The 17,621-nt window shown below is 43.2% G+C and overlaps 1 protein-coding gene across 2 annotated transcripts in view; it reads left to right on the top strand.

Moving 5' to 3' along the window:
* Nucleotides 1–17,621, top strand: part of sorl1 (sortilin-related receptor, L(DLR class) A repeats containing) — a 238,369-nt gene that overhangs the window by 194,561 nt on the left and 26,187 nt on the right. For both annotated transcript variants that reach the window (XM_085967698.1, XM_085967697.1), the window contains exons 44-45: nucleotides 1,754–1,928; nucleotides 4,087–4,193. In XM_085967698.1, the coding sequence (XP_085823824.1) occupies nucleotides 1,754–1,928; nucleotides 4,087–4,193 (282 nt within the window). The remainder of the gene's footprint in view (nucleotides 1–1,753; nucleotides 1,929–4,086; nucleotides 4,194–17,621) is intronic.

Below are 17,621 nucleotides of genomic sequence, written 5' to 3'. Positions count from 1 at the left end.
CTAGATGCAGGAAGGATGTCCCGATGGCGGGGGAGTCCAGAACCAGGGGTCACAGTCTAAGGATAAGGGGTAAGCCATTAGGACAGAAATGAGGAGGAATTTCTTCACCCAGAGAGTGGTGAACCTGTGGAATTCTCTATCACACAAGGCAGTTGAGCCCAATTCATTAAATATATTCAAGAAGGAGTTAGATATATTTCTTAAAGCTAAAGGGATCAAGGGATATGGGGAGAAAGCAGGGACAGGGTACTGAATTTGGATGATCAGCCATGATTTCATTAAATGACGGAACAGGCTCGAGAGGCCGAATGGCCGACGACTCCTATCTTCTATATCCCAGTTAATATTGGGGAAGTTGAAATCCCCTACTATTATTACCCTATTATTTCTACACTTCTGAGATTTGCCTACATATCTGTTCCTCGATCTCCCCCTGCCTATAGTACACTCCCAGCAAAGTGCTTGCCCTCTTTTTGTTTTTAAGTTCTACCCATATGGCCTCATTAGAGGAACCTGCTAAGATATCATCCCTCCTTACAGCAGTAATTGACTCCTTGATTAATATTGCGACATCCCCTCCTCTTTTACACCCCCCTCTGTCTCGCCTGAAGATTCTATACCCTGGAATATTGAGCTGCCAGTCCTGCCCCTCCCTCAACCATGTCTCTGTGATGGCAACGATATCATACTCCCATGTGTTCATCAACACCTTCAATTCATCTGCCTTACTCGCAAGACTCCTTGCATTACAATAAATGCCATCCAGCCTTGCCATACTCCCTTGTGCCGTTACATATTTGCTCTGCCTTCCAGGCTGACTTGTTTTTTCCTCTATATTTGGCTGTGCATCACCCCCTACTATAGCTCCACTCCGTATCCCACCCCCCTGCCAAGTTAGTTTAAACCCCCCCCCCAACAGTACTAGCAAACCTCCCCGCAAGGATATTGGTCCCGTTCCAGTTCAGGTGCAACCCATCCGACTTGTACAGGTCCCACCTTCCCCAGAAGCAGACCCAGTGATCCAGGAAACTAAAGCCCCCCCTCCTGCACCAACTCTTTAGCCACGCATTCATCTGCTCTATCCTCCTACATACTCACTGGCACGTGGCATAGAAAGCCTAGGGTGGGGGGAGGGGGGTGCGGTGGGGAAAGGACACAGGGATCCCATGTTTGCTGTCCAATTATGTCTCAATTTTAAATACTGCTTTATTGGCAAATTCCAGCAGTTATTTTCATTATACCTCATTCCCCAAAGAATTAAGATCCTTAAAGGTATTCTTTTCTTTAAAAAAAAACAGAACAACTGCATGCCTAAGCTATAATTTAAAGTTTAAATGTATATGAAAAAGCACGAAAATCGGCGGCTGAATTCGTGTGCTAAACTACTTCTGGCACGCAGTAGGTAATTGAGCATGTTGTGATTTGAGACTGCTTTGCCATAGCAGTGTAGATATTTATTAAAAAAATGGCATACTATTAATAGAGGCATTTTGATGGTGCCTAAGGGAGTGAGTGGTTCCTGTCTCCAATTGCAGTCACCCCTGCCAGCAGCCTACTTCTGCCCTAGAACAGGAGTTGCCTTCATGCTGTGCTGCTGTAAATGCCATGTGGATAACCAGCCCTGGAAACTGAGTCTCTTTAAACACTTGTGATTAACTCTTCTGGGGTTTTTTTTTACCAAATAGTTTCTGACTGCTATAATAACTGAATTGCAACGTGCTGTTCACTAATCAGATTTGTTTACTTTCCCCAGACCTATGCAGTTCATGTAAAAGATTCCATCCGTAAAAATGAGAGGAATTACAAAGTGTCCTCAAAGAACAACACAGTGGAATATACAGTGAAGCAGCTGGAACCAGGCGGAAAGTACAGTGTAGTTATCAGACTGCTTAACATGAGCAAAGAAGCAAGTGTCTTTCTAAACACAGGTGAGGCAAATTGTAAGATCTGAGTTGACTGAAAATGTTTTAAGGAAAGATGATACGCACCCAGGCAACTTAATTACTATCTAACTTCTGTGGAAAATCAGACATCCTAGCTATAACTAGTTAAGTTTAGAGCAAAGTTGAGGGAGACTTGCATTTATACAGCCAGCACCTTAATGTTTCCAAAGTGTCTCAAAGCGGTTCACATACGATGAATTACTTTGAAGTGTAGTCCCTATTGTTACATAGGCAAACTTGGGGGCTTCTTTTGAGCATAGCAAGATCTCACACCAGCAGTGATGAGCAGTTAATCTGTCTGATACTGTTGGCTGAGGGAGGAATGTTGTCCAGGATACCGGGAGAGCTCTCTGCTGGAATAGTGCCACAAGATCTTTAACATCCACCCGAGCCATCAGCACAGGCAAATGAGACCTGTTCCAAAGGACAGCACGTCAGACGATGAAGCACTGCACTGTAGGGACGGCCTAGTTTATGTGCTCACGTCTTGGAGTAGAACTTGTACCCACAAGCCTCTGATTGAGAGGTGAGAGTTTTAAGAACTGAGCTAAGCTAGCAGTGGCAAATTGATAGAACTCTGGATGTTGCATGTTTTATTAGTGCCCCAAAGTCCAGTATTAATAAAGCCTGGTGGCACCTAGTGGTGGAAACTCAATGCTACTGCTGTAGTTGTGGCTGAAGGCAGCTAAAATGAATATCTATGTATCTACTTTAGCTACAAGGGTTCATTTTGAGTTCTATTCTAGCATAACACTGTTAAAAGCTGCAAGTCCACGCAATCCTCATGGTGTTATTCTTGTAACACAGCAGCACTACACACAGTACTTTGGATGTTCCTGGCAGCTCTTTGCTGTTCAGTTTCTTGTGAAATAGCAAGTCAGAAATCAGCAGAGTTCCATGCTGAAAAATAACTTGTACACAGCAAGTTGGAGCAGTAATGCACAGCGACTTCAGTGGTGGGGTGCAGGTTCAGTCTCTTGTGTGCTAAATTCTTGATCTCAGCAGCCTTGCTATAGTGGGTGCTGAATGGAGGCCAAGGACTTTCCGAGAGCGACGGAGCGAAAAGCAGAGTCTCTTAGCCAAACACACTCCGGCAGACTTTGTAACAGCTGATTTTGGAGCAACATTAATGGAGTTCAGAGAACAGATGATTCACCTTCTCATGTAGCCAAAGATTGGGGATTGGAAGAATGTTTCTTCAGAATCCACAATAGAGGGAAAACTAGCATTTTATATCTTCAGCTGAGCATAGCATGGAGGTAGATAGTGTTTTACTATGGTACTTGGGTAAGGATCTGCATTTTTAAACATCCCTAATAAGATGATGCTTTGTCGTGCAAAATACTTTTTCTTGTCCTATTTTATCCCCAGTAATCTCTTCTCTGTTGATGCTCATCATGGGCTGATGCTTGAAAATGACATGAATAGTCTGGATGGTTTGCGCTCTTATTTTTCCCTCCTCTCTCTGGGCAGGTGTCTCGTAAGAGAGGCAATAATGATACCACTACATTTCTGCAGTTTTAAATTGAATACTTTCTCGATGCTTATAATCAACTTTTTGATAACTTCCAAACAGTCCTGAGTATATAATCACAATGAGATCTAATTTCTAAACCAATTAGTTTTACTGAAAGGCACACCCAAAACAATCCTGCTTTGTTTGGCTTTAATTCCAAATCATGATGAGCACCATAGGAAATTCTAAAGTTTTTCACACACTTTACAGGACCTATCCTTGTATGTTTCGAAAGTAGCAGAGGGCATCTCAATGCTCAGAGGGTTAATTACTTTTCATGTATGCGTGCAAAAACAGATTAAACCGTTGCCCACCTTCCACCATGCTGATCCCAGAGAGTTCTTGCCAATGTTCAGCCTCTGCCAAATGATTTGAAAATGCATCAGTACATAGCTGAATGTTCCTCGTGTTTATGTGCCACAGGAATGGTGACAATGACCCAAAGAAGTTGACCAAGATCTTTGCTCAGGGGCCAGACATGCTGTGAAGAATGTATCTGGAATGCACTGAACAATGAGCTCTGTCTGTTAGGAGGGTTGCAGGAGGCAGCTGGTGGTATTCTGGTATTTTGATAGCTTGAATAACTCAATTGTGTCCATATTTTCATTTTATGTTCTCTTGTGGCAGTTCCTCTGTCAGCACCAGAGTCACTGAAAATCTTACCAGAGAAAGACCACATCCTGTTGTTCTGGAAAAGCCTCAAATTGAAAGAACGGAGCTTTAATGACAGCAGGGTAAGTGCAAAATACCACCAAAAAAATTACAGCTATTTCTTTTGAGCTGACTCCATTTTTAACTCAAGTTATTCAGCATTAAACTGTCTAGAAAAATAAGCCAAATATGTACAGTCAAGATAGTAAAAAGCTTCAGATTTATGTAAAAAAATGTAAAAAATGCATATGGACTTTTTCACAAATTGATTTGGTTTAACACATGCTATTGAATTTCCCAGGAATGGTTAGCAAATATTGTTTTTAGGGATGTTCCACTAGAGTGAATATTATACACCAGTACCACATGCATTTTTGGTCAGGAGAGAGCGAGTGGTGCAGTGAGCTTTCCCTTTACCCTCTGGGACCTTGGTTAAGATTCAACCCGTAAGAATTTAATGGAAAATCTCCATTGTCCCCTGGCTATCTGGGGCCTACTTGATGGGCTGAAGGGTATTTTCTCATGTCTGACTTGCATTAATGCACCTTTACTCCACTAAAATATCTTCACTATTTGATACTCTGCTCCCTAATAGATTGCTACCTAACAACAACAAGGCTTATCCTAGTTACTGTAACCTGTCGCTTCACCAAGTTATTGGATAGTTAAAAGGCTTCAACTCTAGCTTGTAAGCCCCAGCTACTCTGAAGCCAGCCACTAGGAGCTTGCTAGAACATCCAGAGTTAACGGTCCCTTTCTTCCTCTCTCTGAGGAAACATCTGGCCACAGCTCCGCTCCGCCCCAATGGAAGCACTGCAAATCTCTTATGCCGAAGAGTGCTGCAGTAGACTTGCACTCTTATCACCGCGGAACAGCACGCTGGGTTCCGGTGTGCTTTGACACCTTGGATTCCTGGTGCTGACTGTGTACTTGGGGGAAGGGGACGAGCCAATGCCAGGCACTTTCCCATGGAGAAGGGTAAAATCCGATAAGCGATTGCCCTGAGCTACTTTTCACATCTGCTAATGAACAGCTAGTGTGACATTATCAAAGGACAGTTTGCAAATGGTGTGCCTGTCCTCCTTGCCATTGAATTTTCAAACATCCTTGAATGTGGAAGTCGTGCCAAAGGTCTTGCTGATGCTACACCTCAGCTCAAGAAGGGAGAAAGGAATAAATCGAGTAAATATGATCATTTAAGGACAGTCGGCATGGATTTGTAAATTATGTCTGACAAATTTAATTCATTTTTTGAGGGAATCAGTTTATAGACAAAGGAAATGCAATGGATGCTGTATTTATGCATTTTCAAAAAGCATTTAATAAGGTGCCACATAAGAGGCTTGTTGGTTAGATTTAAGGCATATTGTGATAAAGGCAAGGTGACAGCATGGATGGAAAGTTGGTTAAAGGACAGAAACCAGAGTAGTGTTTAATGAATATGTTTTTGGACAGGAGAGATGTCCTACCAAAAACAGTGCAGGAAGTGGTTAAATATTTGAACAGAAGAAATACTTTAAAGGGTACGGGGGAAGAGCAAGGGAATGGAACTAAGTGGATAGCCCTTTCAGATAGGCTGAATGGCCGCCTTTTATGCCGCATTATTCTGTGAAATGTGCAAATCACGTGGGGTGGGGGGGTGGATTTTGGAATTTTAAACAGGGTGGGGGTGAAAGAATGAAGATGTGTTGTTGGGAAAGACACTGACCGGCTGTGCTTGATATGTAAATAGTACTCTTTAAAAATTGTAAACCTAGTTCACAAATGTCTCCATGGTGTTCTTAAGGATTGGAGCACTTTTTGCACCCATACAAACATCACATTTTGACATATCTCGCTCTTTAAAATAAATGGCACTTCATCTGATTAAATGGGCCTGTGATCTGTCTCACTCTTGGCCATAAATTTCACCCCCAACCTCTCCCCAGTGTTAACAGCTCTGCATGTATCGGTGAATTACATATAGGATGAGTCAGACTCTTGCATCCGTGTTGCAGAATAACCATTCTCTAGAGGGCATTTCTTCTTTACGATGATTGAGTGGAATCCAGCACACTTAATTACTCTTTTATAAACAGTAATATGCTGGATGAGTAAATAAAAGCTTTGTAAGGAAGTGTTTCTGGTTTACAGCTCCCATGAGGTCAGTCGGGATACGTTTTATTTTGGAAGATTTAATGAGTTTCTAAAATAGATGGTGTTCTGAAGGATTGCTTCTCCCTGCTTTCATTGATGCTTCAGCAGTGAATGAATGTGAAGAGTGTATAACAGCTAATTGAGTAATCTACCACTCCTCCCCCTGATGACTGCTGATCATTAAAAAGGTTAAATCTGGCATGAGAACAGTGGAGAGATTCATGAATCATCTGTTTTTCAGTTGCTGAGAAATTTACCCAAAGAAGTTTTTTTTTTGGGGGTGGGGTTGGTGGGGATGGAGAAAGAAGTGAATTTAAAATAAGTCCATGTCTCACAATCCCAGGATAACGCTAGGAGGCTGCTGGGCATACTCTGAGACAAAACTGCCAGATTGTCAGCTTCTCGATTTGAATTTTTTTGGGGATTTTGACGGTTCCTAATTTGACTTGAGTACATTTCCCCAAAATACCTAAAACAATATCCGGGCACTTTATTTACAGAATGAAAATCTCTTGGCTGTAACTGCGCAGGGATTGTTGACACTCATTCATTGAAATGGATCTGTGTAACCAGCTTTTTGACCAATCCCACATTTTCCACTATATTACATTCTGGAATGTTCAGCACGAGATCTATTGAACATTGTTGCAAAACTGGTCCCTGTCCCAGCGCGGATCCTGCCTTCATATCGAAAGGCCAGCAGGCTTATCACTATGGCACTAAACTGCTCACTTTATACTTTACTCGCATGATTGCAACCGAAATACTGTAAGTAGATATGTGTGTGTGTGTGAATATAGTGTGTGTGTGTGTGTGAATATAGTGTGTGTGTGTGAATATAGTGTGTGAGTGTGCGCGCGCGACTATAGCACCCGCGTGCGTGAGTGACTAGCGTGTGCGTGTGAATATAGTGTGTGCGTGTGAATATAGAGTGTGTGCGTGTGAATATAGAGTGTGTGCGTGTGAATATAGAGTGCGCGCGCGACTATAGCACGCGCCTGCGCGAGTGACTAGAGCGCGCGCGTCTGCGCGAGTGACTAGAGCGCGCGCGTGAATATAGTGTGTGTGTGTGTGAAGTGCGCGTGTGCGAATAGAGTGCGCGTGCGCGAATAGAGTGCGCGTGCGCGAATAGAGTGCGCGTGCGCGAATAGAGTGCGCGTGCGCGAATAGAGTGCGCGTGCGCGAATAGAGTGCGCGTGCGCGAATAGAGTGCGCGTGCGCGAATAGAGTGCGCGTGTGCGCGAATAGAGTGCGCGTGTGAATAGTGTGTATATAGTTAGTGTGCGTGTGAATAGTGTGTGTGAATAGAGTGTGTGCGTGTGAATAGTGTGTGTATATAGTTTGTGTGCGTGAATATAGAGTGTGTGTGAATAGCATGTGTGCGTGTGAATAGAGTGTGTGTGTGTGAATAGCGTGTGTGAATGTGTGTATATAGTTTGTGTGCGTGTGAATAGTGTGTGTGTGTGTGTGTGAATATAGTGCGTGTGTGTGTGAATATAGTGCGTGTGAATATAGTGTGTGCATGTGAATATGTGTGTGAATGTAGTGTGTGTGTGTGCGTGTGTGAATATAGTGTGTGTGTATGTGCGTGATCAGTGGTGTACATTTAAGGAGTTATTTTACAACTTCCAAAAAATATATATTCCACTGAGAAGAAAAGGGTGTAAAAGAAAAGACAGCCATCCGTGGCTAAGTAAAGAAATTAAGGATAGTATTCGACTAAAAACAAGGGCATATAAGGTAGCCAAATCTAGTGGGAGGATAGAGGATTGGGAAAACTTTAAAAGACAGCAAAAAATAACAAAAAGATTGATTTAAGAAAGGGAAGATAGATTATGAAAGTAAATTAGCAAAAAATATAAAAACAGATAGTAAGAGTTTTTATAGTTATATAAAAAGAAAAAGGGTGGCTAAAGTAAATGTTGGTCCCTTAGAGGATGAGACCGGGAAATTAATGGTGGGAAATATGGAGATGGCAAAAACACTGAATGAATATTTTATATTAGTCTTTACAGTAGAAGACACTAAGAATATCCCAACACTGGACAAACAGGGGGCTAAAGGGGGGGGGGAGGAGCTAAACACAATCAAAATCACTAAGGAAGTGGTACTCGGTAAAATAATGGGACTCAAGGCAGATAAATCACCTGGACCTGATGGCTTACATCCTAGGGTCTTGAGGGAAGTGGCGGTAGGGATTGTGGATGCATTGGTAATAATTTTCCAAAACTCCCTGGACTCGGCAATGGTCCCGGCAGACTGGAAAACTGCTAATGTAACACCCTTATTTAAAAAGGGCAGTAGACAGAAGGCTGGAAACTATAGACCGGTTAGCCTAACATCTGTGGTAGGTAAAATTTTGGAGTCCATTATTAAGGAGACAGTAACAGGACATTTGGATAATCATAATTTAATAGGACAAAGTCAGCATGGTTTTATGAAGGGGAAGTCATGTTTGACAAATTTGCTGGAGTTCTTTGAGGAAGTAACATATAGGGTGGATAAAGGGGAACCAGTGGACGTAGTGTATTTAGACTTCCAAACGGCATTTGACAAGGTGCCACACAAAAGATTATTGCTTAAGATAAAAAATCACGGGATTGGGGGTTATATTCGGGCATGGATAGAGGATTGGTTATCTAACAGAAGGCAGAGAGTTGGGATAAATGGTTCGTTCTCAGACTGGCAATCAGTAACTAGTGGTGTTCTGCAGGGGTCAGTGCTGGGTCCCCAACTCTTTACAATCTATATTAACGATTTGGAGGAGGGGACCGAGTGTAACATATCAAAGTTTGCAGATGATACTAAGATGGGAGGGAAAGTAGTGAGTGAGGAGGACATAAAAAACCTGCAAGGGGACATAGACAGGCTAAGTAAGTGGGCAGAGATTTGGCAGATGGAATACAATACTGGAAAGTGTGAGGTTATGCACTTTGGCAGGAAAAATCGTAGAGCAAGTTATTATCTTAATGGCAAGAAACTGGAAAGTACTGAAGAACAAAGGGATCTGGGGGTCCTGGTGCACGAAACTCAAAAGGTTAGTATGCAGGTGCAGCAAGTGATTAAGGCGGCCAATGGAATGTTGGCTTTCATTGCTAGGGGGATAGAATATAAAAATAGGGAGGTATTGCTTCAGTTGTACAAGGTACTGGTGAGACCGCACCTGGAATACTGCGTACAGTTTTGGTGTCCCTACTTAAGAAAAGACATACTTGCTCTCGAGTCAGTACAAAGAAGGTTCACTCGGTTAATCCCGGGGATGAGGGGATGGATATATGATATACTTAATCACTTGCTGCACCTGCATACTAACCTTTTGAGTTTCGTGCACCAGGACCCCCAGATCCCTTTGTACTTCAGTACTTTCCAGTTTCTTGCCATTAAGATAATAACTTGCTCTACGATTTTTCCTGCCAAAGTGCATAACCTCACACTTTCCAGTATTGTATTCCATCTGCCAAATCTCTGCCCACTTACTTAGCCTGTCTATGTCCCCTTGCAGGTTTTTTATGTCCTCCTCACTCACTACTTTCCCTCCCATCTTAGTATCATCTGCAAACTTTGATATGTTACACTCGGTCCCCTCCTCCAAATCGTTAATATAGATTGTAAAGAGTTGGGGACCCAGCACTGACCCCTGTGGAACACCACTAGTTACTGATTGCCAGTCCGAGAATGAACCATTTATCCCAACTCTCTGCTTTCTGTTAGATAGCCAATCCTCTATCCATGCCAGAATATTACCCCCAATCCCGTGATTTTTTATCTTAAGCAATAATCTTTTGTGTGGCACCTTGTCAAATGCCTTTTGGAAGTCTAAATACACTACATCCACTGGTTCCCCTTTATCCACCCTATATGTTACTTCCTCAAAGAACTCCAGCAAATTTGTCAAACATGACTTCCCCTTCATAAAACCATGCTGACTTTGTCCTATTAAATTATGATTATCCAAATGTCCTGTTACTGTCTCCTTAATAATGGACTCCAAAATTTTACCTACCACAGATGTTAGGCTAACCGGTCTATAGTTTCCAGCCTTCTGTCTACTGCCCTTTTTAAATAAGGGTGTTACATTAGCAGTTTTCCAGTCTGCCGGGATCTTTGCTGAGTCCAGGGAGTTTTGGAAAATTATTACTAATGCATCCACAATCCCTACCGCCACTTCCCTCAAGACCCTAGGATGTAAGCCATCAGGTCCAGGTGATTTATCCGCCTTGAGTCCCATTATTTTACCGAGTACCACTTCCTTAGTGATTTTGATCGTGTTTAGCTCCTCCCCCCCCTTTAGCCCCCTGTTTGTCCAGTGTTGGGATATTCTTAGCGTCTTCTACTGTAAAGACTAATATAAAATATTCATTCAGTGTTTTTGCCATCTCCATATTTCCCACCATTAATTTCCCGGTCTCATCCTCTAAGGGACTTTAGCCACCCTTTTTCTTTTTATATAACTATAAAAACTCTTACTATCTGTTTTTATATTTTTTGCTAATTTACTTTCATAATCTATCTTCCCTTTCTTAATCAATCTTTTTGTTATTTTTTGCTGTCTTTTAAAGTTTTCCCAATCCTCTATCCTCCCACTAGATTTGACTACCTTATATGCCCTTGTTTTTAGTCGAATACTATCCTTAATTTCTTTACTTAGCCACGGATGGCTGTCTTTTCTTTTACACCCTTTTCTTCTCAGTGGAATATACTTTTTTTGGAAGTTGTAAAATAACTCCTTAAATGTACACCACTGATCATGTATCGTCTTACCCTTTAATCTATTTTCCCAATCCACTCTACTCAATTCCGCTCTCATACCTTCATAGTCTCCTTTATTCAAGCTTAGCACGCTTGTTTGAGATCCAACCTTCTCACCCTCTAATTGAATATGGAATTCAACCATGTTATGGTCACTCATTCCAAGGGGATCCTTTACTAGGACATTTTTAATTAATCCTGTCTCGTTACACAGGACCCAGATCTAAGGTTGTTTGCCCCCTGGTCGGTTCAGTTACATACTGCTCAAGAAACCCATCCCTAATACACTCAATGAACTCATCCTCAAGGCAGCCCTGCCCAATTTGATTTGTCCAATTAATATGATAGTTAAAATCCCCCATAATTATAGATGTTCCGTTATTACAAGCCTCAACTATTTCCTGATTGATACTCCGTCCAACAGCGTTGCAACTGTTCGGAGGCCCATAGACTACGCCCACTAGTGTTTTTTTCCCCTTATTATTCCTTATCTCCCCCCAAACTGTTTCATTATCCTGATCTTTTGACCCAATATCATTTCTCTGTATTACAGTGATTCCTTCCTTTATTAACATAGCCACCCCACCTCCCCTTCCTTCCTGCCTGTCATTCCTGATTGTTAAATAACCTGGTATGTTTAATTCCCAGGCATTGTCACCCTGCAGCCATGTTTCTGTAATGGCCACAAGATCATACCCATATGTAGTTATTTGTGCCATTAACTCGTCTATTTTGGTACGAATGCTACGTGCATTGAGATAGAGAACTTTCAAATATGTTTTGTGACATTTAGTTCCTGCTTTTGCCCTTTTTATTACTTTACCTTTTACTCCATACCTTCTGCCCCTTCCTGACACGCTCTGGTTTTTAATTTCCCCACTGCTACCTAAGTCTATGACCTTCTCTGTTGTCATTTTTATTATTTGCTCTCTAGGAACCTCCCCCCCACCAGTTAGTTTAAAGCCCTCTCTACAGCCCTAGTTATATGATCCGCCAGGACTCTAGTCCCAGCACTGGCCAAGTGAAGCCCGTCCCAACGGAACAGCTCCCTCCTGCCCCAGTACTGGTGCCAGTGTCCCAGGAAGCAAAACCCATTTCTCCCACACCAGTCTTTGAGCCACGCATTTAACTCTCTAATTTTATTTGTCCTAGCCAAATTCACTCGTGGCTCAGGTAATAATCTAGAGATTATTGCCCTTGAGGTTCTGTTTTTTAATTTGACCCCTAGCTGCTCATACTCCTTTAACAGAACCGGCTTCCTAGTCCTATCTACGTCGTTTGTACCAACATGGACCACGACAACTGGATCCACCCCCTCCCACTGCAAGTTTCTTTCCAGCCCAGAGGAGATGTCCTTAACCCTGGCACCGGGTAGGCAACACAGCCTTCGGGACTCTCGCTCTCGGCTGCAGAGAACTCTATCTATCCCCCTAATAATACTATCCCCTACCACTACAACATTTCTATTTACTCCCCCCTCTTGAATGGCCCCCCGTTCCACGGTGCTGTGGCCAGGTTGCTCGTCCTCCCTGCAGTCCCTGCTCCTGTCCCCACGGAGTAAGAACCTCAAACCTGTTGGACAAGAGCAAGGGCTGCGGCTCCTCCAGCTCTACCTCCTGGATCCCCGTACCTGCCTCACTCGTAGTCACACTGTCCTGTCCCTGACCATGGGCTACATCTGAATTAATTAACTTCATAGGTGTGACCACCTCCTGATACACAGATGATCTTGAATCTTGAGTCCAGGTACTTCTCCCTCTCCCTGATGTGTCGCAGTGTCTGAAGCTCAGACTCCAGCTCATCAACACGGAGCTGGAGTTCCTGTAGCAGCAGACACTTGTCAGAGACGTAATCACCATGAGCCTCAATGGGGTCCACCGGCTCTCACATCTCGCAACAGTAACACATCACCTGCTCCATTCTATGTAATTAATTAAATTTTTTATTGTTAGTTATGGACACCCTCGGCCCGATTTTAGATGCTAGTATCCCCTTTAATTAATTGGATTTAAATTAAATCAATCCCTCTAATTACACCAGTTAAATGGTTTACCAACAGTCACTCTGCACCAGAAAGGCCTTATTAACTACAACCCACAGAGTTAAAGCTTGAAAAGAGCACCTAACACCCCACTTACCCTAACTCACACTTACCCAAACTCACAGCACTCTCTGCTGACTCGCACTCAGTGCTAGCACTGGTCTTTTTATACTGTTTGTTTGTTTACAGCCAAATGAGTCACCCCTGCTGATTGGTTAGAAAACTGGTTTCCACTGCCTGCTGTGCCAATATACTCCTACTACAGTGTAACCTTGTTTTACTCTTCTTAAACCAACAGAATCCCAAATATTTAACTTTTCCCCTTTACTTAAACTGCTTAAGTAATCTTATCAAGAATGATTTAAAGAGAAATAACAATTAAAGAACTCTCACACTTACACACACACACACACTATACTGTGAGTTTGGGTGTGTGTGTGTGAATATAGTGTGTGTGTGTGAGAGAATATAGTGTGTGTGTGAATATAGTGTGTGTGTGAATATAGTGTGTGTGTGTGTGAATATAGTGTGTGTGTGTGTGTGAATATAGTGTGTGTGTGTGTGTGAATATAGTGTGTGTGTGAATATAGTGTGTGTGAATAGTGTGTGTGTGTGTGTGTGAATATAGTGTGTGTGTGTGAATATAGTGTGTGTGTGTGTGAATATAATGTGTGTGTGTGTGAATATAATGTGTGTGTGTGAATATAATGTGTGTGTGTGAATATAATGTGTGTGTGTGTGTGTGAATATAATGTGTGCGTGTGTGAATATAATGTGTGTGTGTGAATATAATCGCCCCGATTTTCGGCTTGTGTGGGGAATGGTCAGATTTCCCCGAATGTGGGGTTTCTGACACACATAAAAAAGTGTCAGTCAGCTCCACGCAATTTTCCCTCAAGTGGCCAATTAATTCCCAGCATGTGGGAAGCCTTGCTAATTGTCCAATTCCAGTCAGAAATCCCTACACTATGATGTCATCATTCGTGGTGCTTTCAAAGTGTCCAGCAAGCTTCTCCATCTCTGCAGGCTTCTCAACCACTCTTGCACAATGGCAGAGGAGCCTGCACCAGCTGCTGCCAGCGGCAGAGGCCGAGCTGCCTTCAAATTCGACGAGGCTTCACTGCAGGCATTATTGGATGGGGTTAGGGCCCACAAGGAGGTCCTCTTCCTTAGGTCAGGGAGGAAGAGGCCTTCCACTGAAACCATTGCTGCATGAATGCAGGTGTCAGCAGATGCCAACTCGCTGGGAGTCACCAGAAGTACCTTGGCATTACATCTCTATCTCCTTCCTTTACTCCCCCACAGTACCATCCAGAGCCCCCGTCCTCACTGTGGAAGAGGAAGAGGCTGTGCAGCCAGACTCCTCAGAGGAAGCTCCAACCTCTGAGGGCGCAGCATCAGCAGAAGTAAGCGCACCCAGCACCAGCGCAGACACTCACACCTCGGGGGGACCTTCGAGACATAGAGTAGTGTTGTCACCTGGTGTTTTACAGCTTACAAGTGAGCCTCAGCAGATCCTGGAGACAGGGACAGCAGTGGAGAGTCCTCGTCAGAGGGCGCAGGACTCTGCCAGCTCAGCTCAGCTGTGCTGCATGACGACCCTCTGCCTCTGGGTCCATCCGCAAGAAAAGAGGTGATGGATCTCCATGCACAGATGCAGGAGTATCTGGCAGGTTTTGTCTCCAGGGTCGCTGTGAGTGCTGAGCAAATGGAGGAGTCCATAGCGACCATGAGCAGAGCCTTTGTGGAGTCACTGGCGCATGAACGCATCACCATGGAAAGGTTGGCAACCTCCATGCAGGAGATAACTCGCCAGGGTACGGAAAACATGGTGAGTGCTCATAAGAGAATGACATCTCTTGAGGAGCGATGGCCATCTGTTGAACAGAGAAACCAGATCTTCATGGAAGTCCTTCTGAGTAGGATTGCCAGTGCAGAAACGGGTCCCACTGGCCCCCTAAAGCGCAGCAAGGTGCTCTCAAGCCACTTCCAAGCGCTGGCCCCTTCTGGCCTGTGCAGCTGCAGGTGAGTGAGCAGCAGCCTGGTGCTCTTGGTGCTCATCCTGCTGTTCCTGGTTCTGCTGCTGCCGCCTCTGCTGTTGGAGATCCTCTAATGCCAGGAAGGGAAGGTGCCAAAGGCCTCCCATGCTTCTGGCAGATGCCTCCGTTGAGGGGGCGCTGAGTTAGGGTGGTGAGAGGGGCTTCGCAGGAGCTCACACTGGAGAAGTGTGTGAGGCTCCAACTTTCTGCAGCTGCTCCTAAGGCTTCAAATAGTTCCCCCAAGCCTTGATCAACAAGGTCCTGCAGCCTGCAAATGCTGCCTCTTTAAATATCTTCAGCCCTCAGCGACCTGCTGCTGCAAGCAAGCAAGCCAGCTGTTTTCACGCCAGCTCCCATCGGCGGGGTTCCCCGCAGGCGGATTTCAGGTGGGGAAAGCCCCAAAGTCGCAACGGCACAGGAAAATCCACTTCAACAAGCAGATAATTGCTTGTTAGTGCTCCGACGACCAGTCCCGCCAGCGGCAGGCGAGACTGAAGCGGGGCGCGTGAAAACGGCAGTCCGAAAGTCGGACGGGGCGGGGAATCAGGCGGGGGGGTATTGACCCGCTTTTTCCGCGATTTTAGTACCACGGCCGCATGAAAAGCCGCCCGACAGCTGCCCGAAAATCGGGGCCAATGTGTGTGTGTGAATATAATGTGTGTGTGTGAATATAGTGTGTGTGTGTGAATATATGTGTGTGTGTGTAAATATAATGTGTGTGCATGTGTGTGAATATAATTGTGTGTGTGAGAATATAGTGTGTGTGAGAATATAGTGTGTGTGAGAATATAGTGTGTGAGAATATAGTGTGTGTGAGAATATAGTGTGTGTGAGAATATAGTGTGTGTGTGAGAATATAGTGTGTGTGAGAATATAGTGTGTGTGTGAGAATATAGTGTGTGTGTGAGAATATAGTGTGTGTGTGAGAATATAGTGTGTGTGTGAGAATATAGAGTGTGTGTGAGAATATAGAGTGTGTGTGAGAATATAGAGTGTGTGTGAAAATATAGAGTGTGTGTGAGAATATAGAGTGTGTGTGAGAATATAGAGTGTGTGTGAGAATATAGAGTGTGTGTGAGAATATAGAGTGTGTGTGAGAATATAGAGTGTGTGTGAGAATATAGAGTGTGTGTGAGAATATAGAGTGTGTGTGAGAATATAGAGTGTGTGTGAGAATATAGAGTGTGTGTGAGAATATAGAGTGTGTGTGAGAATATAGAGTGTGTGTGAGAATATAGAGTGTGTGTGAGAATATAGAGTGTGTGTGAGAATATAGAGTGTGTGTGAGAATATAGAGTGTGTGTGAGAATATAGAGTGTGTGTGAGAATATAGAGTGTGTGTGAGAATATAGAGTGTGTGTGAGAATATAGAGTGTGTGTGAGAATATAGAGTGTGTGTGAGAATATAGAGTGTGTGTGAGAATATAGAGTGTGTGTGAGAATATAGAGTGTGTGTGAGAATATAGAGTGTGTGTGAGAATATAGAGTGTGTGTGAGAATATAGAGTGTGTGTGAGAATATAGAGTGTGTGTGAGAATATAGAGTGTGTGTGAGAATATAGAGTGTGTGTGAGAATATAGAGTGTGTGTGAGAATATAGAGTGTGTGTGAGAATATAGAGTGTGTGTGAGAATATAGAGTGTGTGTGAGAATATAGAGTGTGTGTGAGAATATAGAGTGTGTGTGAGAATATAGAGTGTGTGTGAGAATATAGAGTGTGTGTGAGAATATAGAGTGTGTGTGAGAATATAGAGTGTGTGTGAGAATATAGAGTGTGTGTGAGAATATAGAGTGTGTGTGAGAATATAGAGTGTGTGTGAGAATATAGAGTGTGTGTGAGAATATAGAGTGTGTGTGAGAATATAGAGTGTGTGTGAGAATATAGTGTGTGTGAGAATATAGAGTGTGTGTGAGAATATAGAGTGTGTGTGAGAATATAGAGTGTGTGTGAGAATATAGAGTGTGTGTGAGAATATAGAGTGTGTGTGAGAATATAGAGTGTGTGTGAGAATATAGAGTGTGTGTGAGAATATAGAGTGTGTGTGAGAATATAGAGTGTGTGTGAGAATATAGAGTGTGTGTGAGAATATAGAGTGTGTGTGAGAATATAGAGTGTGTGTGAGAATATAGAGTGTGTGTGAGAATATAGAGTGTGTGTGAGAATAGAGTGTGTGTGAGAATATAGAGTGTGTGTGAGAATATAGAGTGTGTGTGAGAATATAGAGTGTGTGTGAGAATATAGAGTGTGTGTGAGAATATAGAGTGTGTGTGAGAATATAGAGTGTGTGTGAGAATATAGAGTGTGTGTGAGAATATAGTGTGTGTGAGAATATAGAGTGTGTGTGAGAATATAGAGTGTGTGTGAGAATATAGTGTGTGTGTGAGAATATAGTGTGTGTGTGAGAATATAGAGTGTGTGTGAGAATATAGAGTGTGTGTGAGAATATAGTGTGTGTGTGAGAATATAGTGTGTGTGTGAGAATATTGTGTGTGTGAGAATATAGTGTGTGTGAGAATATAGTGTGTGTGTGAGAATATAGTGTGTGT

This window comes from Somniosus microcephalus, chromosome 26, assembly GCF_052327205.1.
Source record: "Somniosus microcephalus isolate GS21.2 chromosome 26, FLI_Smic_1.0, whole genome shotgun sequence".
Classification (NCBI taxonomy): Eukaryota; Metazoa; Chordata; class Chondrichthyes; order Squaliformes; family Somniosidae; genus Somniosus; species Somniosus microcephalus.
This window is presented reverse-complemented; position numbering and strand designations above follow the sequence as displayed.